Here is a 22,822-nt window from a genome sequence, read left to right on the forward strand (position 1 = left end):
CTTCATTCTGCCTTGCTCCCGAAGGGATGAGACCAGTGGAGTATCTTAGATGGCTGCTCACAGGCTTTTAAGACCCCAGACGCTACTCACCAAGGTAAATTGTAGAACATTGTCTTTATAAACTGTGTTATGCCAATTGAGCTAGATGTTCTCTGGGACCATGGTCCCCACAGCCCTCCACCTGGCAATTCAGTCCCTCAGGGAGTTTGGATGTGTCTATGGAGCTTCCATGTGAGTCAGTCTCTTTAGAGATATAAAAGAAAATCTCGAGCAGAGAGGAGGGAGACCTCATGCCACCAAGAATGAAGAATCAGGAGGGGAAAAGTGTCCTTTAGAGCCAGGGTGCCTGCACTGAGAAGCTCCTAGACCAGGGGAAGATTGATGACAAGGATCTTCCCCCAGAACCAACAGAGAAAACCTTCCCCTGGAGCTGGTACCCTGAATTCGGACTTCTGGCCTCCTAGACTGTAAGAGATTAAATTTCTGTTTGTTAAAGCCATCCACTTTCAGTATTTATGTTATGGTAGCATTAGATAACTAAGACAGGGGTTTTATGACTGTGTGATTCATGAGTGAAACATGAAATTAAGTTAAACAGAAAGTGATCACTTAGCCTCCTTCTATCTTTATGTTTTCTCATGTAAAATGGAAGCACCACCACCAACCACCCCGTGTTGAGGAGCTTGTATGTAACATTCAGTTGCTGTGGAGTTAACTCCGACTCATGGAGACCCCATGCGTGTCAGAGTAGAACTGTGTTCCGTAGGGTTTTCAATGGCTGATTTTTTGGAATTAGCTCATTAGGCCTTTTATCTGAGGCACCCCTGGAGACGTGAACCTCCAACTTTTTGGTTAGCAGCCAAGAACATTAACTGTTTGCACCACCTAGGGACTCCATGGACACTTTTAGGTATTTATATTCTTTCTAGTCATCACAACAACCCTACATGTTAGATTTTTTTTGTCTCTACTTTAGAGCTGGGTAACTGCGGTTCAGAGAGATTCTGGACTTGGCCAGGGTTACACTGCTCACGTGCAGCAGAGGCAGGATCTAAACTCAGGTCTGTCTAGCTTCTGGCTGCTTCTTGCTGTGGAACCAGCCAGCCAGCCAGCCAGCAGGAGATTTCCTATTAGGTACTGCTGTGGAAATGAACCCTTTAGCATGCAATCGCCAGGGAAGATAAACCTGTGGGGAGATTGTGCTTATTAAAATTCTAATTTCAATGGCAGCTGTAAGTAAAGTTCTAGGATCATGTATAGTTAAATGATGTGTGGTAAATGGCTGTAATTGTGAAGAATGAAAGAAAAACGCATTTATAATCCAGTCATTCCAGCTGTGCACATGTCTTTCCAGTCTGTCCTTTTATCTGTGTGACATTTTTAAATTTATACTGTTTTCATGTAAGGCAATGCCTTTGCCTCATCACATCTGTCTTGGAATACCTCTCCGGGCTTGGTGTGGATGATGATTCCTGTTTTAATTGAGAATGCGTGTAGTCTTAGAAGGTAAATAGCCTTCCCCTTTTAATCAGTTTGACTTAGCAAAGAGTTCCTGTAAGTTTGGAAAAATTCCTTAAAATAATGTCAGATGTTTACAGAGACTAAAATTTCATTTAAAAAAGTTGAGACTACATTGTTTTTCCAGTGTCTCGGTTCTGATTGATTCTTAGGGTGGTTGCAATAATTCTTAACAAAGCTGTTTTATTTGATATGCCATAGTTGGGGCTGGGCAGCATTTTGTTCTGTTGTGCATGGAGTCACCATGAGTCGGGGGCAACTCAACAGCAGCTAGTAAGTTGCCATTCATACCTTATTTAACGAGAAAAATAAATTGTGAAATCTGCTCTGTGTGTGTGTGTGCAAAAATTCAAGCAAGCCTTTTAAAATGCAGAGTTTTCTTTACGTTTAAAATTGCACATGAACCAAAGAATGATGAGACTTGTGTTCTGACATGAAGGAATCAGGAGTAGAGTATTCCTGTCTTACAGAAAGGGGTGTTGTTGTGTAAAACCACTAAGGCTGGCAGACGTCGGGCTTTTGTGAGACCTTGTTGAGGTGTTAGGACAATGGGGTGGGATCTCATGGGAGCATGGGCCTTTTTCAAAACAAGTTTTTTGATCAAATAAAAATGTCACTAACCACACAGGCTTCTACAGCTGTGGGGTTCTCCCCACAGTTGTAGAAGTCAAGAACATAAGTCAAGTCTGGGGTTCTGTTGGCTACATCAGTCTGAATGCATGTAAGACTGTGGCCCTGGACCTGACTTTGCTCTTTTAAAGTTTCCTATTAAGAATCTGCAGTTAGGCTCACTGTTTTTATGAGGCTTTTCAAAACGGGTCAGATAACTAAGCATTCAGAGTGTGCTCTGCGATTTGTCAGTTCTGGCAGAACCCTAAGGGTTCCACCTGGTGCAGAAACACGTTAGAGGTGTGGGTCCTGCTTGGTGGCGTGAATGAATGAGCACTCTTTCTGACTGATGAGCAATTCAGGGAGATGCCCTTATACAGCTTGCTAGATGCAGTAGTTTCCCAGGGCTGCCGAAACAAAGTATCACAAGCCGGGGTCGGAAATTTATTGTCTCACAGTTTTGGAGGCCAGAAGTCCAAAATCAGGGTATTGACCATGTGGATTCCTTCTGAGGGCTCTGATGGAGAGGATTTCCCATGCCTCTCTCCCAGCTTATGGTGATGGCTGGCAGTCCTTGGCATTCCTTTGCTTGTAGCCGCATCTGCCTCTGTTATCACGTGGCTGTCTTCCCTCTGTCTGTCTTCTCCTCTTTTGTATCTTTTTTGGGAGACACAATTCAATCTATAGCACTAGGACAAGGGATAATCACTGGGGTTTAAGTTGGATACGCTGCAAAGAGTCCAGTCTGAGACTTCTTATTTCTTTTTATAGAGAAGTGTCAAGTAATGCCCAGATAGACTGACCAAGGGCAGGATGATCACAGTTCTAACCCAGCATTCCCAGGTATCAAGAGTGCCAAATCCATCCACAGCTACCCTGCTAAACATCCCATTCTCCTCTCAGGTGCTGTGGAAAAGATGCAGGCCTCTTCCTAGTTTTGATTCTCGGTCTAGCTAATATCTGGAGGTAATGTCTGGTCCTTCTGCAAGCACTTGTTCCGGGGAAAATGCACCAGAGAAAAAGGGCATGTTTGGGTGAAGTTCCTTCCCACCCCCACCCCCCCCATATTCTCCATCTGTCTCTGAGTTTGGACACATCCACATGTCTGGGTAAAAGGCTGAGGCCAGGGGAGAATCTTTGAAGATTGGAGCTTCCTCTGCCTGTATGGTCACAGGCGTGTGTCTGCAGAGCCATGGAAGTGGACCTGTGGCCCCACCACTTTGCAAGCCGGACACCTGGGCAGCAGGCAATTAATATTCTTGGTTGTGAAGGTTGGACAGCGAGGGGAGACAATGCAACAACATGTGGGGAGGGGAAAGCACCTCAGGGCTCCGGAGTCACCACATGGGCTTTGCTGTTAGCTGCCGGCGAACATGGCAACCCCATGCAGAACAGATTGGTTGGGGATCACGCTGTCTTAGTCTGGAAGCTCCACTGAAACTTTTTTAGCATCATAGCAACACACAAGCCTCCACTGACAGACGGTGGTGGCTGCGCATGAGGTACATTGGCTGGGAATTGAACCTGTGTCTCCCGTGTGAAAGGCAAGACGTTTACCACCCCCTCACCCCCGACATGGGCTAAACCAAAAAAACAAACTTATTGTCATCAAATCAATTAGGACTCATAGTGATCCTATAGGACAGAGTAGAACTGCCCCATAGGGTTTCCAAGGAGTGGCTGGGGGATTCGAACTGCCGACCTTTTGGTTAGCAGCCAAGCTCTTAACCACTGTGCCACCAGAGCTCCCCTCCCCACCCCCACCATGGGCTAGATTCCTCGAAAAACCTTAGTTCAGTCCTCAGAACACTGACTTTGGCAGTCTCACCTTGTCCACTCCTGATCATTGATGGCAGCATACCTCCAAAATGTCCATTGTCAGACAGAATAAAGATATTGCTTTTTATCTCGAAGATTCAGATAATTCATGCTTATTGTAGTCTGTTCCTAGGGGTTATCAACATCACCTATCTTTGTTTTGCATTTTGGAATACTTAATTCTTAGCTGAGGTTTCATTACTTTTGCACTTAGCTGATTAAAGTAGAGGAGCCCTGGTGGTGCAGTGGTTAAGCACTCAGCTGCTAAACCACCAGCCGCTCCATGGGAGAAAGATGTGGGTGACAGTCTGCTTCCGTAAAGACTAGAGCCTTGGAAACTCTATGGGGCAATTCTGCTCTGTCCTGTAGGGTCACCATCAGTTGGAATTGACTTAATGACAACGGGTTTGGTGTTTTTTTTTGGTTAGTCACTTATTTGGGAACCCTGGTTGCGGCAAAGGTTAAGTGCTGGGCTGTTAACAGAAAGGTTGAAAGGTTGGTGGTTCAGACCCACCCAGTGGCTCTGTGGGAGAAAGATGTAACAGTCTGCTTCTCTAAAGATTTACAGCCTTGGAAACCCTATGGGGCAGTTCTACTCTGTTCTATAGGGTTGCTATGAGTCGGAATTGACTTGACAGGCAATTTGCTTGGTTTGGTTAATTAAAATGGAGATAGAATTTATAAGGTGCCTCTGTTCAAGTGAAGGTAATTTGTTTGACCTGCTTCCTGCTTAATTGGAACCACTTGCATAGCTGACTTCTAGACTTTGCAACAGCATGTAGGGACACTGCACACAAAAGTCCCGCTATTACTGCTTTCTTAGCAAAGATCCAAAATGCTAAAGATTTCCAAACTCTGTTTTTGAAGCATTGGTTGTGTGCCCATTGAAAAAGTATTGCTCCATGACAAGTTTAATATTTGCCTACTCTTTTTGTTCTAGGGCCAGCTTCAATATATTCCTTCTTGGGAGCCTTGTTATCTCTATTTTACTCTTCAATAATTGTGGTCACTCTCCTTACATGCTTGACGTCTCTGTGAAGTGCATCAACAGCAACTCCTTTCTCTTTTACTCTTCCTCCCCCCCTTCCTGCTCCCCTTCCTTTCATCTCTTGCTTTTCGTCTTCATCATAATCCTTATCATCATCAGACAGACACTAACTCATCCATGTCCATTTCTTTTCCCTTACTTGTTGTGTACATTATTTACTTTTCTAGAAATTTATTCCCAAATCTATTTTCGTCTGTGGCCGACAGTTTCAGCCATAATTACGCAGAGTCAAGCAACTCCCATTGTGTATGTCTTAGGTCTTTTGCAGGTATTAGGTAGTTACACATTAGTTGAGTAATCGTATTTATGCCATTTACATCCCATTTGGACACTGTAGGTTCAGCACTCTGGCTTCATATACTATGAAAAACCACTGGCTAGAATATTTTGGCAAGAATAAATTTAGGCGCAAAATCTATGGTGGCAGCAGAAGATATACATTCTTGTATAATGGAATATATGTACATTGCCATGGGGAATATTTGAGTCACTGATCAGCTTCTCTGGTCTCAGAATTGAGGAACAGTATCTTTAAGAAGATGTTATTTCATCTACCAAGAACTACCCTATATATTTTGCAATACAAGTTAACTGAAGCTGTCCAGAGGCTAGGTGGATACTACAGGAGAACAGTAGATTGATTTGGGCATCTCAGTGTGGTTGCAGTGAAAGCTCCTTGAGCATCTTACTGCCTCTCATACCACAAACTCCGTCTTTTCTATTTCACTTAAAGCCTTTTTAGGTGATCCTGGATAGAGACAATGGCCTCAGTGTTTGGATCTGCACCTCATCCTGTTTGAAATCTCCAAAATAGTCATTGTTGAGTCCTTGGATACTAGTCATCACGCCCTGATGGTCAGAACACGTCCTTCTTAGAATTATTGAATTTTAATTGTGCAATAACTTTGGCTTTCCTTGCATATTCTAGGAATGCCAAGAACTTTGTGTTTCCTACTTTAATTTTCAGACTGCAACTAAGCTTCATGTTGCAAAGTAAAAATTGAGCTTTTCCTTTACAGTCCTTGACAGCTGAGCACCCTCAGCCGCTTATTATTAGATTTTCATCTCCAGCTAATAAATGGAGAGTAATTTCCTTTGTCCCACTCCCACGCCCACTGTAATGTTGATAATAGTGAGAATGAGACTAAAGCAAGTCTAGCACCTTTTCTCCAGGAGCTTAAAATGCTTCAGGATGTACTCACTGGGGGTCCATATGTCTAACTCTGTAGACTTCACTATACTTCTGAGTAAAGATGTGACTTTGCACAGGAGCTTTGGAGTGACTCGGTTTATTTAGTTACTAATGAGAAGCAATAGATACTACATTGCGCTGTTTCCTCCCTTCCCCCCATTTTGGTTCTGTTGTTGCGTACATCAAAATTCTCCAGTACAACTCAAAGTTTCGACGTCCCTGGGTGGCACAAATGGTTTGCGCTTGACTGCTAGCCTAAAGGTTGGCAGTTTGAACCCCCCGAGAAGCACCATGGAAGAAAAGGCCTGACGATCTGCTCTCAGCAAGATTACAGCCAAGAAAACCCTATGGAGCTCAGTTCTACTCTGTAACACATGAGGTCAACATGAGTTTGGAATTGCCTCAGCGACATCATTGAGTTTTTTGTTTTGTTTGGTTTTTATTGTGAATCTGAAAATATAGTCAGTCCTTGGTACTGTGTGAGGCAGCGTTGGGCAGGGAAGATGTACTGACATGTTCTCTCTGCTCTCCTGTAGCTTGCAGTGTACAGCCTGGGGAAGCAAAGAGAAAGGAAATACAAGTTTAGAAAAGGTACAAAAGAAGGCCTCATAAGTGGAAGATGATGTTGTAGAAGTTCAGAGGAGGGTGAACTGAATACTGGCAGGAACAGCCTCTTGCCCTGCACCTTAAGGAATAATCAAGATTTCTTTCTATAAGGGAGCCTGGTTCCCATGGAAGGAGGCCTCAGGAGCAGGGAATGTGTGGACAAAGAACATGCTTGGAAGCCAAAGGAGTGTCTGGTGTCAGTGGAGGGGGTGGTTCAGCAGTTTTTTGAATGAGCTCAGAGAAGAAAGCAACAGGACCTGAACTTATATAGTGGGAAGTTTCTGCTACAGGCGCAGGTGACACCTTTGTAAAGGATGATCTGACAGTCCAGAGGTTCTGGGTTTCAATTTTGACTCTCTCCCTCCATTCTTGGTGACCTGGGATGTATCAGACCTGCCATGTGGACCAGGGGAGTTGCCTATAAGATAGAAAAAGCAGGAGCAAGGGAGAGTTAGTGCAACAGCCAGCAGATACTAAGTGCTCCACAAATGTCAGCTTAGGACACTAGGTGTTTAATTAAGCCCAGGTGCTGAAATAAAGCGGAAGTGAAACCTAGATCAAATCTAATTTTGTGATGGAAATATTCTTAAACCCACTATTTTCTAGGTATCTCATGTTATGAGAACCTGAGGTATTTATTCTTCCATTTTAACTAGTAAACATTTTCCAGAAGGCTGCAGAAGCAATCACATTGCTTTCAAATGAAGGTGAGTGGCTGCACTGGCGCCCCAGCCTCCACCTGTTTGGGGAGCGGCTCCGTGCCTTATAGACTCCAAAGCTGGCAGTTTTCTACTTGAACTCTCCAAATGACAAACGTGATAAGATTTGCTTTTTTAGATAGCAGCTGCATCTTTCTTCCGTTCCTGTCTCTTTCGTTCGACTCAGCAGTTTTCCTTTTTTGCTCTGGATAAATTGCTGTTAATTTAAACATACAGCGGGTCCTTGCCATTTTATGGCTGATTGCTTCTGAGTAATAGGAGGGAAATGTGGGGACTTTTGAATGTAAATAAATCTGAATGGGTTGGGAGCCGATGGTAAAGAACGCTCAGGGCTTCACTGACCTTCAAGGCTTCCCCCCACCCCCACCCCATTCCTTCCCTTCAAGATCCCAAACCAGCATTTAGCAGAGATTGAGTTTTAGGCCACATCCATTCTTTCCTTCTCTGCTTTCAGCTTTATGTCACATCTCTCAGAAGCACCTGCTTCCTCTTTATTCCTACTTAGCTCAGCTAGTTGTCAGCAGCGGTGGCAAAGTTTCCCCAAAGTCATTTTTGATAAAGGAGCTCGTCTCGCGGTAACTTTTGCTCCCGCATGTGCACCATCGGAATGCTGCAAATGCTTCAGAATGTCACTTTGTCAAAATATCTATATTTCAGGCTCATAAGCTAGACAGCTCGTTTGGCTGCTAAACTCACAAGATGTTCAGCCATTTGTTGTGGTCTAAAAACTTTTCCCCTCACTAGGAGAAAATAATTATCTATTGTTTGATATCATTTTGTGGTCTTCTGTTGAGTTTCTTGTGAGAGGGCAAAAGTCGTGAGATTCTGGCACATAAATTGGGGCCCTGATTGAATTTTACTATGAAGCACTGGATACTTTTTCTTATACAAACTGATCGCCGTCAACTTGATTCCAACTCATAGCGACCCTATAGGACAGAGTAGAACTGCCCTGTAGGGTTTCCAAGGAGCTGATGGATTTGAACTGCTGACCTTTTGGTTACCAGCTGCCACCAGGACTCCTTCTTAGAAAAGGGTCAATTTTTATAACTAATTTTTCAATATGTGAGGATTTTTTTAATGTATGAACGGTATGTGAGGATCAGGGATACCAAAGGGGAGGCTGAGTTGCCTTCCTGGGGTGGGGGTTCGGGGGGTGGTGGTGAGAGCCTGTTGCTTACAGTTGTAGTAAACTGGCTTTTCCTCATGAGGAGGATGTCACTTGGGTTTTTATGGTGGCTTCACTTGTTTTTATGGCTTGTGGGTGTGTGGAGCTGAGGTCTGCTCCATTGGGCAGATGTATCATGAGAACGAAGCAGAAGGATGCTGCAGAGAGACACTTGACATCTAGCAGTTGTTATTTGCTGTGGAGTTGGCTGTGGCTCATGGTGACCCCACGTACAACAGAACAAAATATTGCCTGATCCTGTGTCAGCTTCATGATAGGTGGCATGCTCAAGTTCATTGTTGCAGCCACTGAGTACTTTGAGTGCCTTCCAACCTGGAGGGCTCATCTTCCAGCACTATATGGGACAATATTCTTTTGTGATTCATAGGGTTTTCATTGGCTGATTTTTTGGAAGTAGATCACCGGGTTTTTCTTCCTAGTCTATCTTAGGCTGGAAGCTCCACTAAAAGCTGCGCACCGTGGATGACCCTGCTGGAATTTGAAATACTGGTGGCATAGCTTCCAGCATCACTGCAACAAGCAAGCCACCACAGTACAACAAACTGACAGACGAGTGGTGGTGACATCTATTTAAATATGGGCAAATGCAGTTACTGTTTGGGAGAATGGTAATCCAAGAGTTTGCATCTAACAGAGCAAATGGCGTTTTCCAGTTGGAGTGGTTACAGAGCCTGGGGGGTCTGGAGGAGGAAAAGGGCAAATGGAGACAAAAAGTGATCTGGTTCTTGCTGTAAACGCTCTGACACCTGTAAACCTTAGAATTCCGGAGCCGTAAACCCACTGGTAATAAGGCTTGCACTAGCAGTTTAATCTGTTGTGTTATTTTCTAAAATCAAATCCCCTTCAGAATGAAATGGGCTGAGAAACTACTATATTGAATCAATAAATCTTTTTTGTTTTGGAAGTGATATCTTCTGTTTGTATCACCAGATTTCTCCTGTTTTTATTGGCAAACTTGCCATCCTAAGATTAATCCTGTTGTTTCAGTGGGAAAGAATGTAGGTTCCACCCTCTTAAAACCCTAAGGAGTAACTAAGGTGTTTGGTTTGTTAATTTGGCGCACGTGTCCTACTTGCCATAGTGCACTCTTAACCAAGTGCTGCTTACGTTTGCCTGGAGGCTAAACATTTAGAAAGAGACTAGAGAAAGACACGAAGGAGAATTAATCAGCACCACTTCCTAAATTCTCCGTGCTTTGTGGGTGAATAAACTCATAAAGGATGTTTGGCGTCAGTACTGAGTTCTTTTTCTCACAGACTTGGAAGGGCAGGAGAGAGAAATGCCACAGAAACTGAGCTTGTAGACTCTCGGAGTGTTATTGTGAATGATGGTACAGATTGGTGGTGGTAATTACCACTCAGGAGGCAGATGACACCAGCACTTGGCAGACCAGACACCAGGTTGAGGAAGATTGAGAGTCTAGAGGGTTGAGTTTAGAAGTGTCTTCCAAATGTTTTGGGTGTTTCTACTTCGTCATTTATTTTGTCATTTATGAATTTGATAGTTATTGAAAATTCCGCACATGATTCTATGTAATAGAATTCTTCCTATTCCTAATGTTTCCATAGGCAAGTTTGGAGAGCCAGCCACACCCTCCTTTGTACTCTACTGGTACTCTGCTCATGCCCCCCCCCCCCCCCCAACCTGCATAGCAACCTGGCAGGGAGGTTAAAAAAAAAAAAATGGCAATCGAGTTGATTCAGACTCATAGTGACCCTATAGGACAGAGGAGGACTGCCCCACAGGGTTTCCAAAGAGCCTCTGGTGGAATTGAACTGCCAACCTTTTGATTAGCAGCCAAGTTCTTAACCATTGTGCCACCAGGGCTCCAGCAGGGAGGTTACAGAATTACAATTCCTGGGTCGCAATCAGGTCTCCATCACGCACTAGCTGTGGACCTCGGGCAAGCCACTTGGGTCTCAGTTTCCTCACCAGTAAAGAAGGGGCAATAATAGAACATATGTCATAGCGTTATTGTGAAACTAAAAGGGATGATTTGGGCAAAGAGCTGAGAAGAGAGCCTGGCACAAAGCACAAAGTAGATTAGCTGTTTATTGTGCGAGTTATTTACTTGTCTTTCTCCATCTGCTAGACAATGAGGTATTTGAGATCAAGAAACTCTGTTTTCTCCATTTTTATATCACGTATTACAGTGTCCACTGTTTGGTCAGTGCACAATAAATGTTTTCAGAATTAATTAATATTAGGTTTCATATATTATGTGTTTTATATATATAATATGTACGTATAATATATATTTTGTATATTATATATAATATATATATATATATATATATATATATATATATATATATATATAGGGTCACTATGAGTCAGAATTGACTTGATGGCACCTGACAACAACGTATGCTTTATAGTATATGCTATATAATAGATATTACATACAGATGTGTATTGTATATACAGTATGATGATTAATTAACTTTAGGCAATTAATTAATTATTTAATATTGAGATTCCGGAAAAACCATCTAAATCTTTGTGTGATCCAGTATTTTACCAGTTAAGCCCAGCCAGTTCTGGGGTCCTCTTGCTAAGTAATCCATCAGTTATTTTAGAGATAATTTGGTAAAATTAGGCAGGAAAAGATAATCAGGACTTAGGTGGCTATTTGTTGCTGAATTTAATTTTTTTTCCTTATATAGACAAATAATACAGAAATTCTTCAGGGGTCATCTATATTGTAACTTCTCCTTAAATTAAGGTGTTAACATTTGTTACAGTTGTGGATGGAGCTGTGTGCAGAAATCCTTTTCCCCTCCTGTGTATCAGGCACCATATAAAATACAGTGTTAAATTTAAGTTGCTCAGTAATGAGATGCACATTTTCTCCTAATTTCTGTTTTCAGTTTTTACACATTGCTTTATGTTTTAAAGTGTATTCCATGTTGGTGTCTTATTTTTGATGTTTATTCATTATGTTCTTTTGAAAGTGATTGTACTTGTATGTTAATTTCCATTGGTTTTTCTTTTGAGCATGACTTACGTTTTATTTTGTGTTTCTTTTAGGTTTTGTTTTGTTTCATAAGATCCCACTGGATGGGTAACTGAAATAAAGGAAAAGACAGAGAAAAGGGCTGTGGTGCTTGTTGGTTGATGCTGTCCTCTAAGCTGGACTCTTGGGAATGGTGTTGGCTTATCCCCGAAGTGCTGCTTGTCTGGGGTTTTCTGGTAGATGTGGGTGGTGTTTGAAGGATGTACAGTGCCAAGCCTGCATGTATTGTGAGCTGTTTGGGTAACACCAGTGCACAGGCAGCCCTCAGGCAGCTAACCAGCAACTCAAGAAAACGTCTTACATTAATGCTTCTCCTCTGTTCTTACAATGATTCAAATACAAAATCAAAATGACATTTCATTGGATTGTGCTTCTCTTTTGAAAGTTGTGCTGTTTGACCACGCTGGAAATGTATTGATTGTTATTGCTTCTGTTTACTAAAGGTGAACTGCAAAGTTAAAAAAAAAAATCTAAATTTAGTGACAGGTGTTAAGTGCATACTAAACAATTTAACCTACATTTAACACATATTGCAGCATCATTTTCTGTTCTTGCATCTGTACTGAGTTCAGACGGTTTGACTTTTCCATCTATACACAGTGTATATACCATCTCCTTGGATATTACTGAAAGGTTCTTTCTTCACTGGCAATAAAGGTCCACACTTTTGGCTTAGATTTCAGAGCTATGCAATGCTAATGATTTCCTTAAAGTTCATCAGCAGGCCAAAAAAAAATTTTTTTTTTTTAATTAAACAAAAAAAAAGAAGAAGAAGCTAGGCTATCCAAGTCAGTTTCAGAAAAACTAAAGCGTGAAACATATGCATATGGTGAAATGACAACCTTGTCCCTTTTTATTTGCCCTCTGTGATCCACCTGCCTTTTAGAAGTTTGCCAGGTGAGAAGGCCGCAACATCACATGCTGTTTCCATTACAGAACTGCAGCTTTTCTGCTCTGCAAAGGCCTGCGAGCGGAATAGCTGGCCTGCTGTGAGCAGGAGAGTAGGTTCTAAGGAGGGTAGTCCCCATACAACATACTGCCCTGCTGCTGGGTTTTCAAGGACGGGAAAGCTCTTCCTGACCCAAGCAGCTGAGACGTGGCAGGTCGCTAATGAATACATGCTTTATAATGTCCAGTTTCATTGCCGAGAGGGCAGCCTTGGAGCTACAGATGCCTGCGTGCCCTTAGTCTTACCTGTGGACACCTGCTTCACCCCCTTCACCACCACAGTGACCTTGATAAGCTTTGTTCAGTCTTTGCAGACGGTGGCAATCGGTGTCCCTGTTGTGAAGAGAGCTTTGGCAGCTCCCATCCCAACCCTCCCCACCTTATCACTTGCTGGTTAGAGGACCCCAGAACCAGGCTTGGAGAATTTCCCTTGAAAACGCAAGCCGCTCTGACGGCTGAACATGCACATATACACCATGGCTGAATTGGAAACTCACTGATGTTTTCAAAAAAATGCTTTTTTTTTTTTCCTGGAAATAGTTGTTCAAGTTTTGCAGTTCAGCTTTGAGGATTTATAGTTTTTTAACTAGTCCAACATGTTTGGAGACATTATTCTGAATCCTGTGTAACCAAGGCATTAATCTTAATAAACCAGGATCGATTTAGGCACCACTTGCTATAAAATGAGTATCCGTGATAAATATTTTACACTGTATCTTTTACATTAGCCGCTAAATATGTTATTTCTTGATGGAGACATTTCACAGAGACCTATGGATTACAGCACTGAACTTGGCTACTCCATACTCATGCCACAAAGAGGGGTAGTTTCTCCAAAACATAAACAGGCTGCCCATTCTCAAAAGTTTTCTTTCCAAAAAGACGTTTGAGTGGCCCTCAGAATGAGGAGGTCTGAATATTCTCCAAGTTCCCATTTTCTTGCTTGCTGCCAAATGACAGTTCCTGTCACTACTTCGATTCGGATCTTTCCCAAAGGTGTTGATTTACAAAGAGGCCAGCTAATTGCAGAAATCCTGACCACTGAAAGAAACATGAAATTCAAACTGAGCTAGAGAGGGGTTGTCGATACAGCAAAGGTTCTTAAGTATCAGCCATTTGGTACAAATCTTTTTTTTTAAAGCTTGTCTGTTATTCCATGAGCCATAAAAAGGAGGTGAGTTGTTTAAGAACTATTTTGTTAAGTTTCCCAGACCCAAAAGGCAAAGAAAAAAAAAAAAAATGTACTCAATAGCTAGAAGGGTTTCAGGGTAGATTTTTGTTTTAAGATGGAGAGAAGTGGACAGATAAGGCAATTTAATATATCAAACAGCAGTTGACATCTCCTAGGAAACGCTGAGAAACAGCAGGCGATTAGAAAATTGTTCTGTATGGTTCTCGTGTTCTTTGCTTTTCATTTTTTTAATCCCGAAAGACCATGATCAGTAACACAGATTCTCATTTCTGTGCACTAGACCACCCTCTTTCCTCCTTTGTTTTTTGTGGGTCCTATGAAAAATCTGTTTAGCGCCTTCTGAGGGCATACATCATGTATTTTTCACAGCATTAACAGAAGACAGGCTGCATTTTTGCTGAAATCAGGCCTGTCATCCTAAGAGAAGGATCTCAAACACCAGCACTGGGCAGGTATCTGAAATGAATGGGGTGGGTGGGTGGGCAAGTGCCTGCACCCCCAGAGGGCCAGCCACCACCCAACCTCTGCCAGCGTGTGCCTCAGGGGAATGTGAGCCCAGGCTTCCAAATCTTCTGACTCTTTCAGAGAGACCCGAGACTTGAATTTTTGTGTGAAGCATCCCTATTTTTAAAAAATTGGCTCAGTTATTTTTAAAACATTATGTAGGCCAACCGAACATGTCTGTAGGCTGCCAGCTTGTTACTGTTGTCTTGAAACGCTGTCATTGTTCTCTTACTCATCCTTGTGTTTTTTTTTTTTTTGCGCAAACTCACGTTTCTTTATCCCTGCCGTTGATATTGAGAGGTTTATTTCAACAAGCTTAAGGAATTGAGTTCACAACCTGGCATCTCACTTACCTTTGCTCCTCTCCTACGACTTCTGCCCAGCTAGTGAGCCTTTGAGCACTCACCTGCACAGGAACTGTCTTGGCACAATGTCTTCCTGCTATTCCCTGATGGGTCCCACTTCCGTGTGCCCAGAACATTCTAGTAAGTGCTTCCTCCTGCCTTGTCTGACATGAATTTCTTTTCACCAGTGTCCATTTATCCTGGCCCACTCAGTGTCAGCCAGGTTTAGGTGGGGAAAATGCATAGCCCCATGTTCACAAATCAAAAAACAAAATTGCCGTCGAATCGATTACAACTCATAGTGACCCTATAGGACAGAGTAGAACTGTCCTATAGGGTTTCCAAGGAGCGGCTAGTGGATTCAAACTGCCAACCTTTCGATTAGCAGCTGAGCTCTTAACCACTGCGCCACCTGGGCTCCCCCCATGTTCACACGGGGTCCTTAATATATCAGTGTGGACATTGGTAAATGGAAAACAGGAGTGTGATCTTCGAGAGGTGTGGTTCAGGTTCTTTGTCTTGTTTACCCACCCTTGAGTCCTATGCCATAGAGACCAACTAAGGAAGCTGAGAAAGTGAAACAGCAGCTGTCACCACACAGACATGGTACATGGTCTCGGCCTTTAACAACAGCAAACAAGAAACAATATGAGGCTTAAGAAGGTCCATCTCTCAACAGTAAGAAGGAATCCCAACATACTCAAGGGAGAGTTGATTCTGGGGCTTTCAGTCCTGGTCTCCCAACAGGGTCTGAATTCATTTTTGACTCATTGAGTTATCTTTCCAGAAATAAGCAACAAGGACTACAACAAGATAATGCCAGCCCCCACAGCACAGAGCACAGAGACAAAGCTAAGTATGTAACAGAGGAAATCTGCCTTTGGCTTCTAACTCTCCAAGTAATCCTGAATTATATCCAGAGTGGTTAATGCTTGCAGCATCTCCTCAGAGCAGAGGTCATAAATTACCAGCGATGTGAGGAGTAAACACCTGTTGGAAAACCGGTTGCCAAGGAGTCAATTCCGACTCATAGCGACCCTATAGGACAGAGTAGAACTGCCCTGTAGGGTTTCCAAGGAGTGGCTGGTGGATTTGAGCTGCCAACCTTTTTGGTTAGCAGCCTGAGCTCTTAACCACTTCGCCACCAGGGCTCCAAGCTTAATGAATTGTCATTAGCTGAGATTGAGTCGGCTCCCGACTTATGTCAACCCTATGCAAAACGGGAGCAAATGCTGCATGAGAGCCATTGGCTGGGATGGAACTCGAGTCTCCCACACGGAAGGTGAGAATTCTACCACTGAACCATCACTACCCCCGTAGTTTAAGGAGTGCAGGGCAGGAATTCAGTCTCCCTGCCAGGCGTGAGAGCCAGTGTGATGGAGAGCCAGTGTGTTCTCTCTCTCCTCTTTTCTCTTTATTCTCTTAAAACCTCTGACGTTTTTTGTTTTCTCTTACATCCTAAGTTAACTCCGTAGCAAACTCGTAGTTTATTTTTTATTTATTTTTTGTTGCTTTGCATAACTCTAACACACGTGACTTTTCTTTTTTTTTTTTTCCCCTTCATTGCAAAAGGGAATCAAAGTACTAGATAGGACCTTACTAATTCTCCTCCCAATCTATGGTAGTGTGGGTGATATTCACCTCCACCTGCTTTGGTGTTTTCTATCTATACCTCCTTTCTTGGTTCTGATCGATTTCCTTTGCACTACGAGGGGATCTTGTTTCATCTTGTTTTGTCTAGAATCTAGACAGAGGGGGAGCAACTAAGAGAAGGGTTGTCACAGGGTTGCTGCACCCAGCCACCTGGGCTATACCTGACTCCAGGATTACCATTCATTTCTAGTCTAGGTCAGTGATACGACTCAATCAACTTGAAGAGAAAGAAATAAAGTCAGAAGTAGCCATTCTAATAAGTGTGTTCTGCTATGTTCGCATACCCCTAAGAAAGAAAACCAGTTGTTGTTGATTGGATTCTGACTCATGGCAACCCCACGTGTGTCAGAGTGGAACTGTGCCCCATAGGGTTTTCAGTGATTGATTTTTCAGAAGTAGATCACCGGGCCTTTTTTCTGAGGTGCTTCTGGGTGGACTTGAACTGCCAGCCTTTCAGTTAGAAGCTGAGCATGTTAACTATTTCCAGCGTCCAAGGACTCCTTCACATAACTCTAGCACCTGCAGACCATATCAGATTTATGCAAAGGCACCTGGGAAGGTTAACAACTCTCCCAACTTGCAGGGTGCTGCCAAACTGAATTATCTTGACAGAATCCCCAACCCAGAAAGTTGCATGCAAACGGCCATCACACAGTGCAGCTCTTAACTCCTCCCATTTCCTCATTTTGGTCTTCATGGACAGTGGAACCTCCCGACAATCTGATTTTGACAATGAAATCAATCGGAGTTTAATTCAGGCTCATGTTGCAGTGCCGACTTAGGATGATCATCAGTGAGCACCCCAACATGGTGACATCCTCACCCCTCCCCGAAGTCACTGTCTGTGTCTAGAGTCTTGGTTTTCATGCAGCAAATGTGGGGGAGGCAAGGAAAGAACAGAGATCTCTCATCAACTTTTTGTCAAGACAGTCCATTTATGCACTGGGTATAAACAAACATAAAGTAGCCAGAGATTCCCGAGAAAGACAAAGCCTTGTTTTCACCCATTTTGTGTTCAAAGCCATTTGCTGTAATCCATAGGCTGCCTGTGAGTCATTCTCATGCTGTGTTCCCCTCATAGTGTTCCAGGTTTTAAAGCCATTTTTTCATGTTTCCTGTAAATAATGGATAATCATTTTTTTATTTTATTTTTAAGTACTGTTTTAACAATGTGGATAGACCATAAATGTACTTGCTAAATTCATTCATTTTTTTAACAAGCCAATAAAGTTTTATAATTCATTTCCATGTGTCTTGCACTCTCTGTAGACCCTTGTATCCCTCCCCCTCCCCAAACACAGACCATCACCCTGCGTGTCACTGCTGCTGGTCACAACTACAAGGGTTAAAAGCAAGGTGTGAGAAACATCATTGAGAGCTTTGGGGAGTCCCAAACCCACTATAGATTCTTGAATAAATCACCCCCTAAAAAAGGACTTTTAAAGTTTTTGTCAATGTGGATTATATATTTATTGTTTACTGATTCTTACATTGGAAACATTTTTATTGACTAAAAGCCAATGTTAAAAAAAGAAGAAGCTTAAAGAGATTCAAACAAAACAAAACAAAAAAACACATTCCATACGACGGTCCACTGGAATTCCAAAAACTTGAAATGACCAAGGTCCCATCAAGAGGTTTCACTCAGTGCTTTGTCCCAGCCTTCTACGTGGGTTTGTGGTTGAATGAACATGATAGCTTGTATGTTCATAAAAGGGAAAGAGTAAGAGAACAGAAGACAGGAGGACATATGCATAAGGTAACATGGAACCATAATTGTTAACACGAGGTCAATACTTCACATCCCGTTTGTCTCCATCCCTATACCTGCCACAGTGACCCTTCCCCATTTTTTCTCTTTTAGTCTAAGACCTAAAATTAAGGTCTGTAGAACCCCAGCTTTGATTCATTAGAGCCTACTTTCACCTTCTGATAACCTTGAAGGGGTGTTACAGATTGAATTGTGTCCCCCCAAAATATGTGTTGAAGTCCTATCCTAACCCTATTCCTGTAAATATGACCCCCCTTAGAAGCAGGGGTTTCTTTTATGTTAATGAGATCATACCATTGTAGGATGGGTCCTAAACCTAATCACTTCTAAGTTATAAAAATCACAGAATAGACACAGAAACAAACATACATGGGGATGACAGATACATGTGAGGGCCTGTCTACAAGCAAAGGATTGCCAACAACCACCAGAAACAAGGAGAGAGACCCATTGGAGAAATCAACATGACCGACACCCTGATTTAGACTTTTAGCCTCCAGACAGAACTGTGAGATTGTAAATTTCTGTTCTTTAAACCACCCACTTGTGATATTTTTGTTATGGCAGCACTGGTTAGCTAAGATAAGGGGTTTTGCTACAAATTGAAAACTCAGTATTGAATAAAATAATGCAGTGTGACCTAATGTTTTATCAGACCAACTACACTGACTCTTTATGGGAGCCTCAGGCTTACAGCTGGGGACTTGTGCTTTTTCTACATGTCCTTCTAAATTTGTTGAGCTGAGAACAATTGTCTGGCGCTTGGAGGTTGTGTAATAGAGTGTTGGGGGTGGTAGACACTGGACCCAGAGGATGCACTTTTGAATCCCAGTGACACTCACATGTTGTATGACCATGGGGAAGTCATTTCCCCACTGCATTCCTCAATTTCCTCATTTGCAAAGTGAGAAAATGATCGCAACAAGAGTACCTGTCCCACTGGGCTCTTGTGAGAGTTCATTGAGATGGTGCATGTAAAGCAAGCCCTTAGCACATCGCTGGGGAGACAGTGTTGCTAATAATAATACTTAGAAGGATCTTCAGTTGTGCCTCAGCACGTGTCCACAAACCAGAGTCCTGTGCATCTATTGATCATGTGCTGATGTGTGTGTGCCAAGAACGGAGTCCACACAAAAGGAAACTCCGCTCCCTGGTAGTTCCTGGACGTGGCCCAGACTGAGAAGGCCACTGGGTCCTTTCTCTGGAGTTATCACCATTCTGCTCCTGGATCCCTCTCTGTGACTGGGTGATTCTTCTACATTCATTCTATCTCAAACTTGATTTTGGTAAAATAAGAGGCTTCGGTCTGTTTGGGCTGATATGATGAGTTTGAACAATGCTCTGTGACTTGAGAATTCTGGAAGAAATAGCATTGAATATCTTATTCCAAATATGGTTGGCCTCTTTTGTTCTCATTTGATTGATGCAGAAGTTTTGATCATTTGGACAGGGTCAATATTAAGTTTAGTTTTTCAATTATCTAATCTTTGGTTAAGAATATAATAACAAACAAGTTGGCTGAGAAACTGTTTAAAAGAAAAGACTTGTTTCAAGCCTTAGAAACAAGTGTTTTCAAGCAATGAGTTACAATTAACTAGATTATGCCTGTCTGCTTACTGAGGTAGTTTCTCTTACAGCTCTAGTAGGTAATACTTTGTTGGCCTAGTTGGAAATACTTCATGTTTGAAGTAATAAACTTTCATTTCTTAAAGAATATTTTGTAATTTAAGCTTTTTTTTTTCTTGTTGAACCGTTTTAAATTAGTGGCGTTGATGTTTTACTGGTACTCAATTTACAGCCCTTTTGCTATTGTTACTAGTTTGAAAGCAATATCTGTCACAGGGTCTAGGAGATAATTATAAGTGATGTGTTCTGAGTTCTCAGAGGGCCTGGGTGGTGCTAAAGGTTCACATGCTCGGCTGTTAACTGAAAGGTTGGAGGTTTGAGTCCACCCAGAAGTGCCTGGCAAGAAAGCTCTGGCTATATATTGCTGAAAAATTAGCTGCTGAAAACCCTGTGGAGCACAGTTCTACTCTTTCACACATGAGGGTCGCCATGTATCAGAATCGACTCTACCGCAACTGTTTTTTACTGAGTTCTCACTGTGCCAAGCACTGTCTTAAGTGCTTCTTGTGTTCACTTTCGATCCTCCCAACAACCCCACAAGGCGGATGCAAATATTGCTTACATTTTAAAGATTAGGAAACTAAGGTACAGAGCCACCCAGGGACTTGCCCCAAGTTACCCAGCTCACAAGTGGTAACACCAGGACTTGAATTCAGTCAGGCTGGCTCTAGAGCTGTGCTCTTAATGCTTCCCTGTACAGACTGGGTCAGGACTAGGGCGAGGCAAGCGAGTTGTGAAGGGTGCAGTCTATAAGGAGGTGCTCACAATCAGGTTGTGCAAATGCCCAGTGGTCACACCTACCTGCACTAACAGTTGAGCAGAGATGATCGTTGTGGCAAACAGAAATGGAAGGTGAGCTTAGATCACTGGGGAGGTGCCACTAACAAAGCCCTTGCAGATCTTGACTTGCAGTTATGTGGCACAGTAATGAACTTGGCACTTGCTTTTTAAAATTTCACCTTATGAAACGGAGGAGTTGCCTAAAGTATGCATTCAGTGCTAATCAGCTAGTGAAAACCCAGAGCATGTTTGATTTGTCCATTGTAACTGAAGGTGGATTTGTTGTTTCTGATGGTTCTAAAGTGAATTTTCTCATTAGTCTTGGACTTTAGTACTTCCTGTTCGTTTGGCGTCAGGCCTGACTTTCAGATGAGTGATCTGGAGGGAAATCACCTTGGTGGGGCTGGCAGGGGGGTGTAGGGGGAAGGTACATTTGCAGACACATCCTCCACCTCCCTGAAGAGAACCCAGACATCGGAAAGAGGTGGCTGCAAATGCCAGAACCACTCCTTGCCTCGGAAACACCAAGCGGCAGACGCGCATCTGAGCAGCTCAGTCACATCGATGCTCCTGTCCCGAATGACCCGTCTGGCAGTCGGTGATTGAAAGAGACTGCCAAGGGCACATGCTAATTTTCCAATCATTTGGTTAAGTCCCATCTCACACACCCAAGGCCCCGGGGCCTGTGTTTACAAAATTAAAATCTCTGCCAGACCATAAACTAATGAAAAGTGAGTTCCCTCTCTCTGCCTCTCTGTCACGTTTATTCTGTTTCAAAAGAGGAAAGGAGAAACCTCTTTCGTGTTCATTTACTACACTTTCTTCCCTTTTTAATAATTCCTGTCACAGTCTTGCTAAATCATTAAATAAAAATTTAACAATTAGATAAGGACTGCTTGTCCTAAGGATTAGAATTCAGCTTCAGGTAAGTTCATGCAATTTCGCCTAAAGCCCCTTGAGTAGGAGTGAGCGGTACAGAATTGCCAGCACTGCGTTATATTTTGGGGTGTTCTCAGTTTTTACCTGAAGTAGGATGTAGCCTGCAAGGGTACTTCTGGCTTTTCAAAGATTGCTCCCTTGACTGCTTGTCCTCTTTGCATTTTCTCGGATTTGGGGAAGGCCAATTATGTCTCCAAGGAGCCTTGATGGCACAACAGTTAAGTGCTCAACTGCTAAACAAAAGATTGGTGGTTTGAACCCACCCAGCGACTGCATGGGAGAAAGACCTGGAGATCTGTCCCCATAAAACTCACAGCCTAGAAAACCCTCAGGGCTTCTTAGAAAGCCCTGTGGGGCAGTTCTGCTCTGTCATATGGGGTCACTATAAGTTGGAACCGATTCGACAGCACCCAACAACAGCAACTAAGCCTCCACTTTCCTTCTTCTCTAAATACTCTTAAATTGAGTTTGGGTGCAGGTAGTACCAGCTCACACTGGGTTTGAGCAGGTCAGGAAGAATTACGGCCACCAAAATACAGAGCAGAGGTCTAATGGCTTTCTCTGAACTTCAGCCATGGCGACACCCAAGGGGCAAAGGAGAAAAGCTCACCTCAGGGCAGCAGGGCCAGGAACACGGATTCCATAGTCAGACAGCTCTGGTTTGTGTGACCTGGGAGCAGCTACTTAAAATTTCTTTGTCCTTGGTTTCTCATGTATCACAGATGGGCAATAAAAGTACCAATATTATGTTGTTGTTGTTAGTTGCCATTGAGTAGGCTCTGACTCACGGCAACCCCACATACACAGAACTAAACACCCGCACCGTCTTCATGATGGTTGGGGCACTCGAGTCCCTGCTGTGGCCACTGTGTATTTTGACTGCCTTCCAACCTAGGGAGCTCATCTTCCAGCACTATACTGAACAATATTCTGTTGTGATCCATAAGGTTTTCATTGGCTGATTTTGGCAAGTAGATCACCAGACCTTTCTTCCTAGTCTGTCTTAATCTGGAAGCTTTGCAGAAACCTGTTCACTATGGGTGACCCTCCTGCTTATTTGAAATATTGGTACAATAGCTACAAGCATCATAGTAACATGCATGCCACCACAGTATGACAAGCTGACAGACGGATAGTCAGCCAACACTATAGATACGACCATTGGATCATTAAACCATAGCCTGTGAAGCCAAAGAGGGTGTCTGATTTGTTTCTTGTGGTATTCCCCAGTGCCTAACTCACTGTCTTATGTATAATTGACATTTAGGAAGTATCTACTGGATTTTGAATAGACCTGACATAAAGATAAAATAAAAAAATATATTAAAGGATTTAAAATGTGTCTCAGGT

The 22,822-nt window shown here is 42.8% G+C and overlaps 1 protein-coding gene and 1 long non-coding RNA gene across 6 annotated transcripts in view; one reads left to right on the forward strand and one right to left on the reverse strand.

Moving 5' to 3' along the window:
• NTRK2 (neurotrophic receptor tyrosine kinase 2) overlaps positions 1 to 22,822 on the forward strand; it is a 437,432-nt gene that overhangs the window by 152,122 nt on the left and 262,488 nt on the right. Inside the window, exon 15 of one of the 5 annotated variants that reach the window (XM_012556958.2) lies at positions 11,730 to 12,438. The exons of 3 other annotated variants lie outside the window; for them this stretch is intronic. In XM_012556958.2, coding sequence (XP_012412412.1) covers positions 11,730 to 11,767 — 38 coding nt within the window. In that variant the 3' untranslated portion in view covers positions 11,768 to 12,438. Of the gene's footprint in view, positions 1 to 11,729; positions 12,439 to 22,822 lie in introns of those variants that run through there. One more of the 5 variants, XM_004381313.3, reaches the window with a different exon arrangement.
• LOC111821411 (uncharacterized) overlaps positions 17,401 to 22,822 on the reverse strand; it is a 30,190-nt gene continuing 24,768 nt past the window's right edge. The window contains exon 3 of the long non-coding RNA XR_002824840.1: positions 17,401 to 17,471. This is a non-coding gene — a long non-coding RNA (uncharacterized LOC111821411). The remainder of the gene's footprint in view (positions 17,472 to 22,822) is intronic.

The sequence above is a fragment of the Trichechus manatus genome, unplaced genomic scaffold, assembly GCF_000243295.1.
Source record: "Trichechus manatus latirostris isolate Lorelei unplaced genomic scaffold, TriManLat1.0 scaffold00082, whole genome shotgun sequence".
In the NCBI taxonomy this organism is placed as follows: Eukaryota; Metazoa; Chordata; class Mammalia; order Sirenia; family Trichechidae; genus Trichechus; species Trichechus manatus.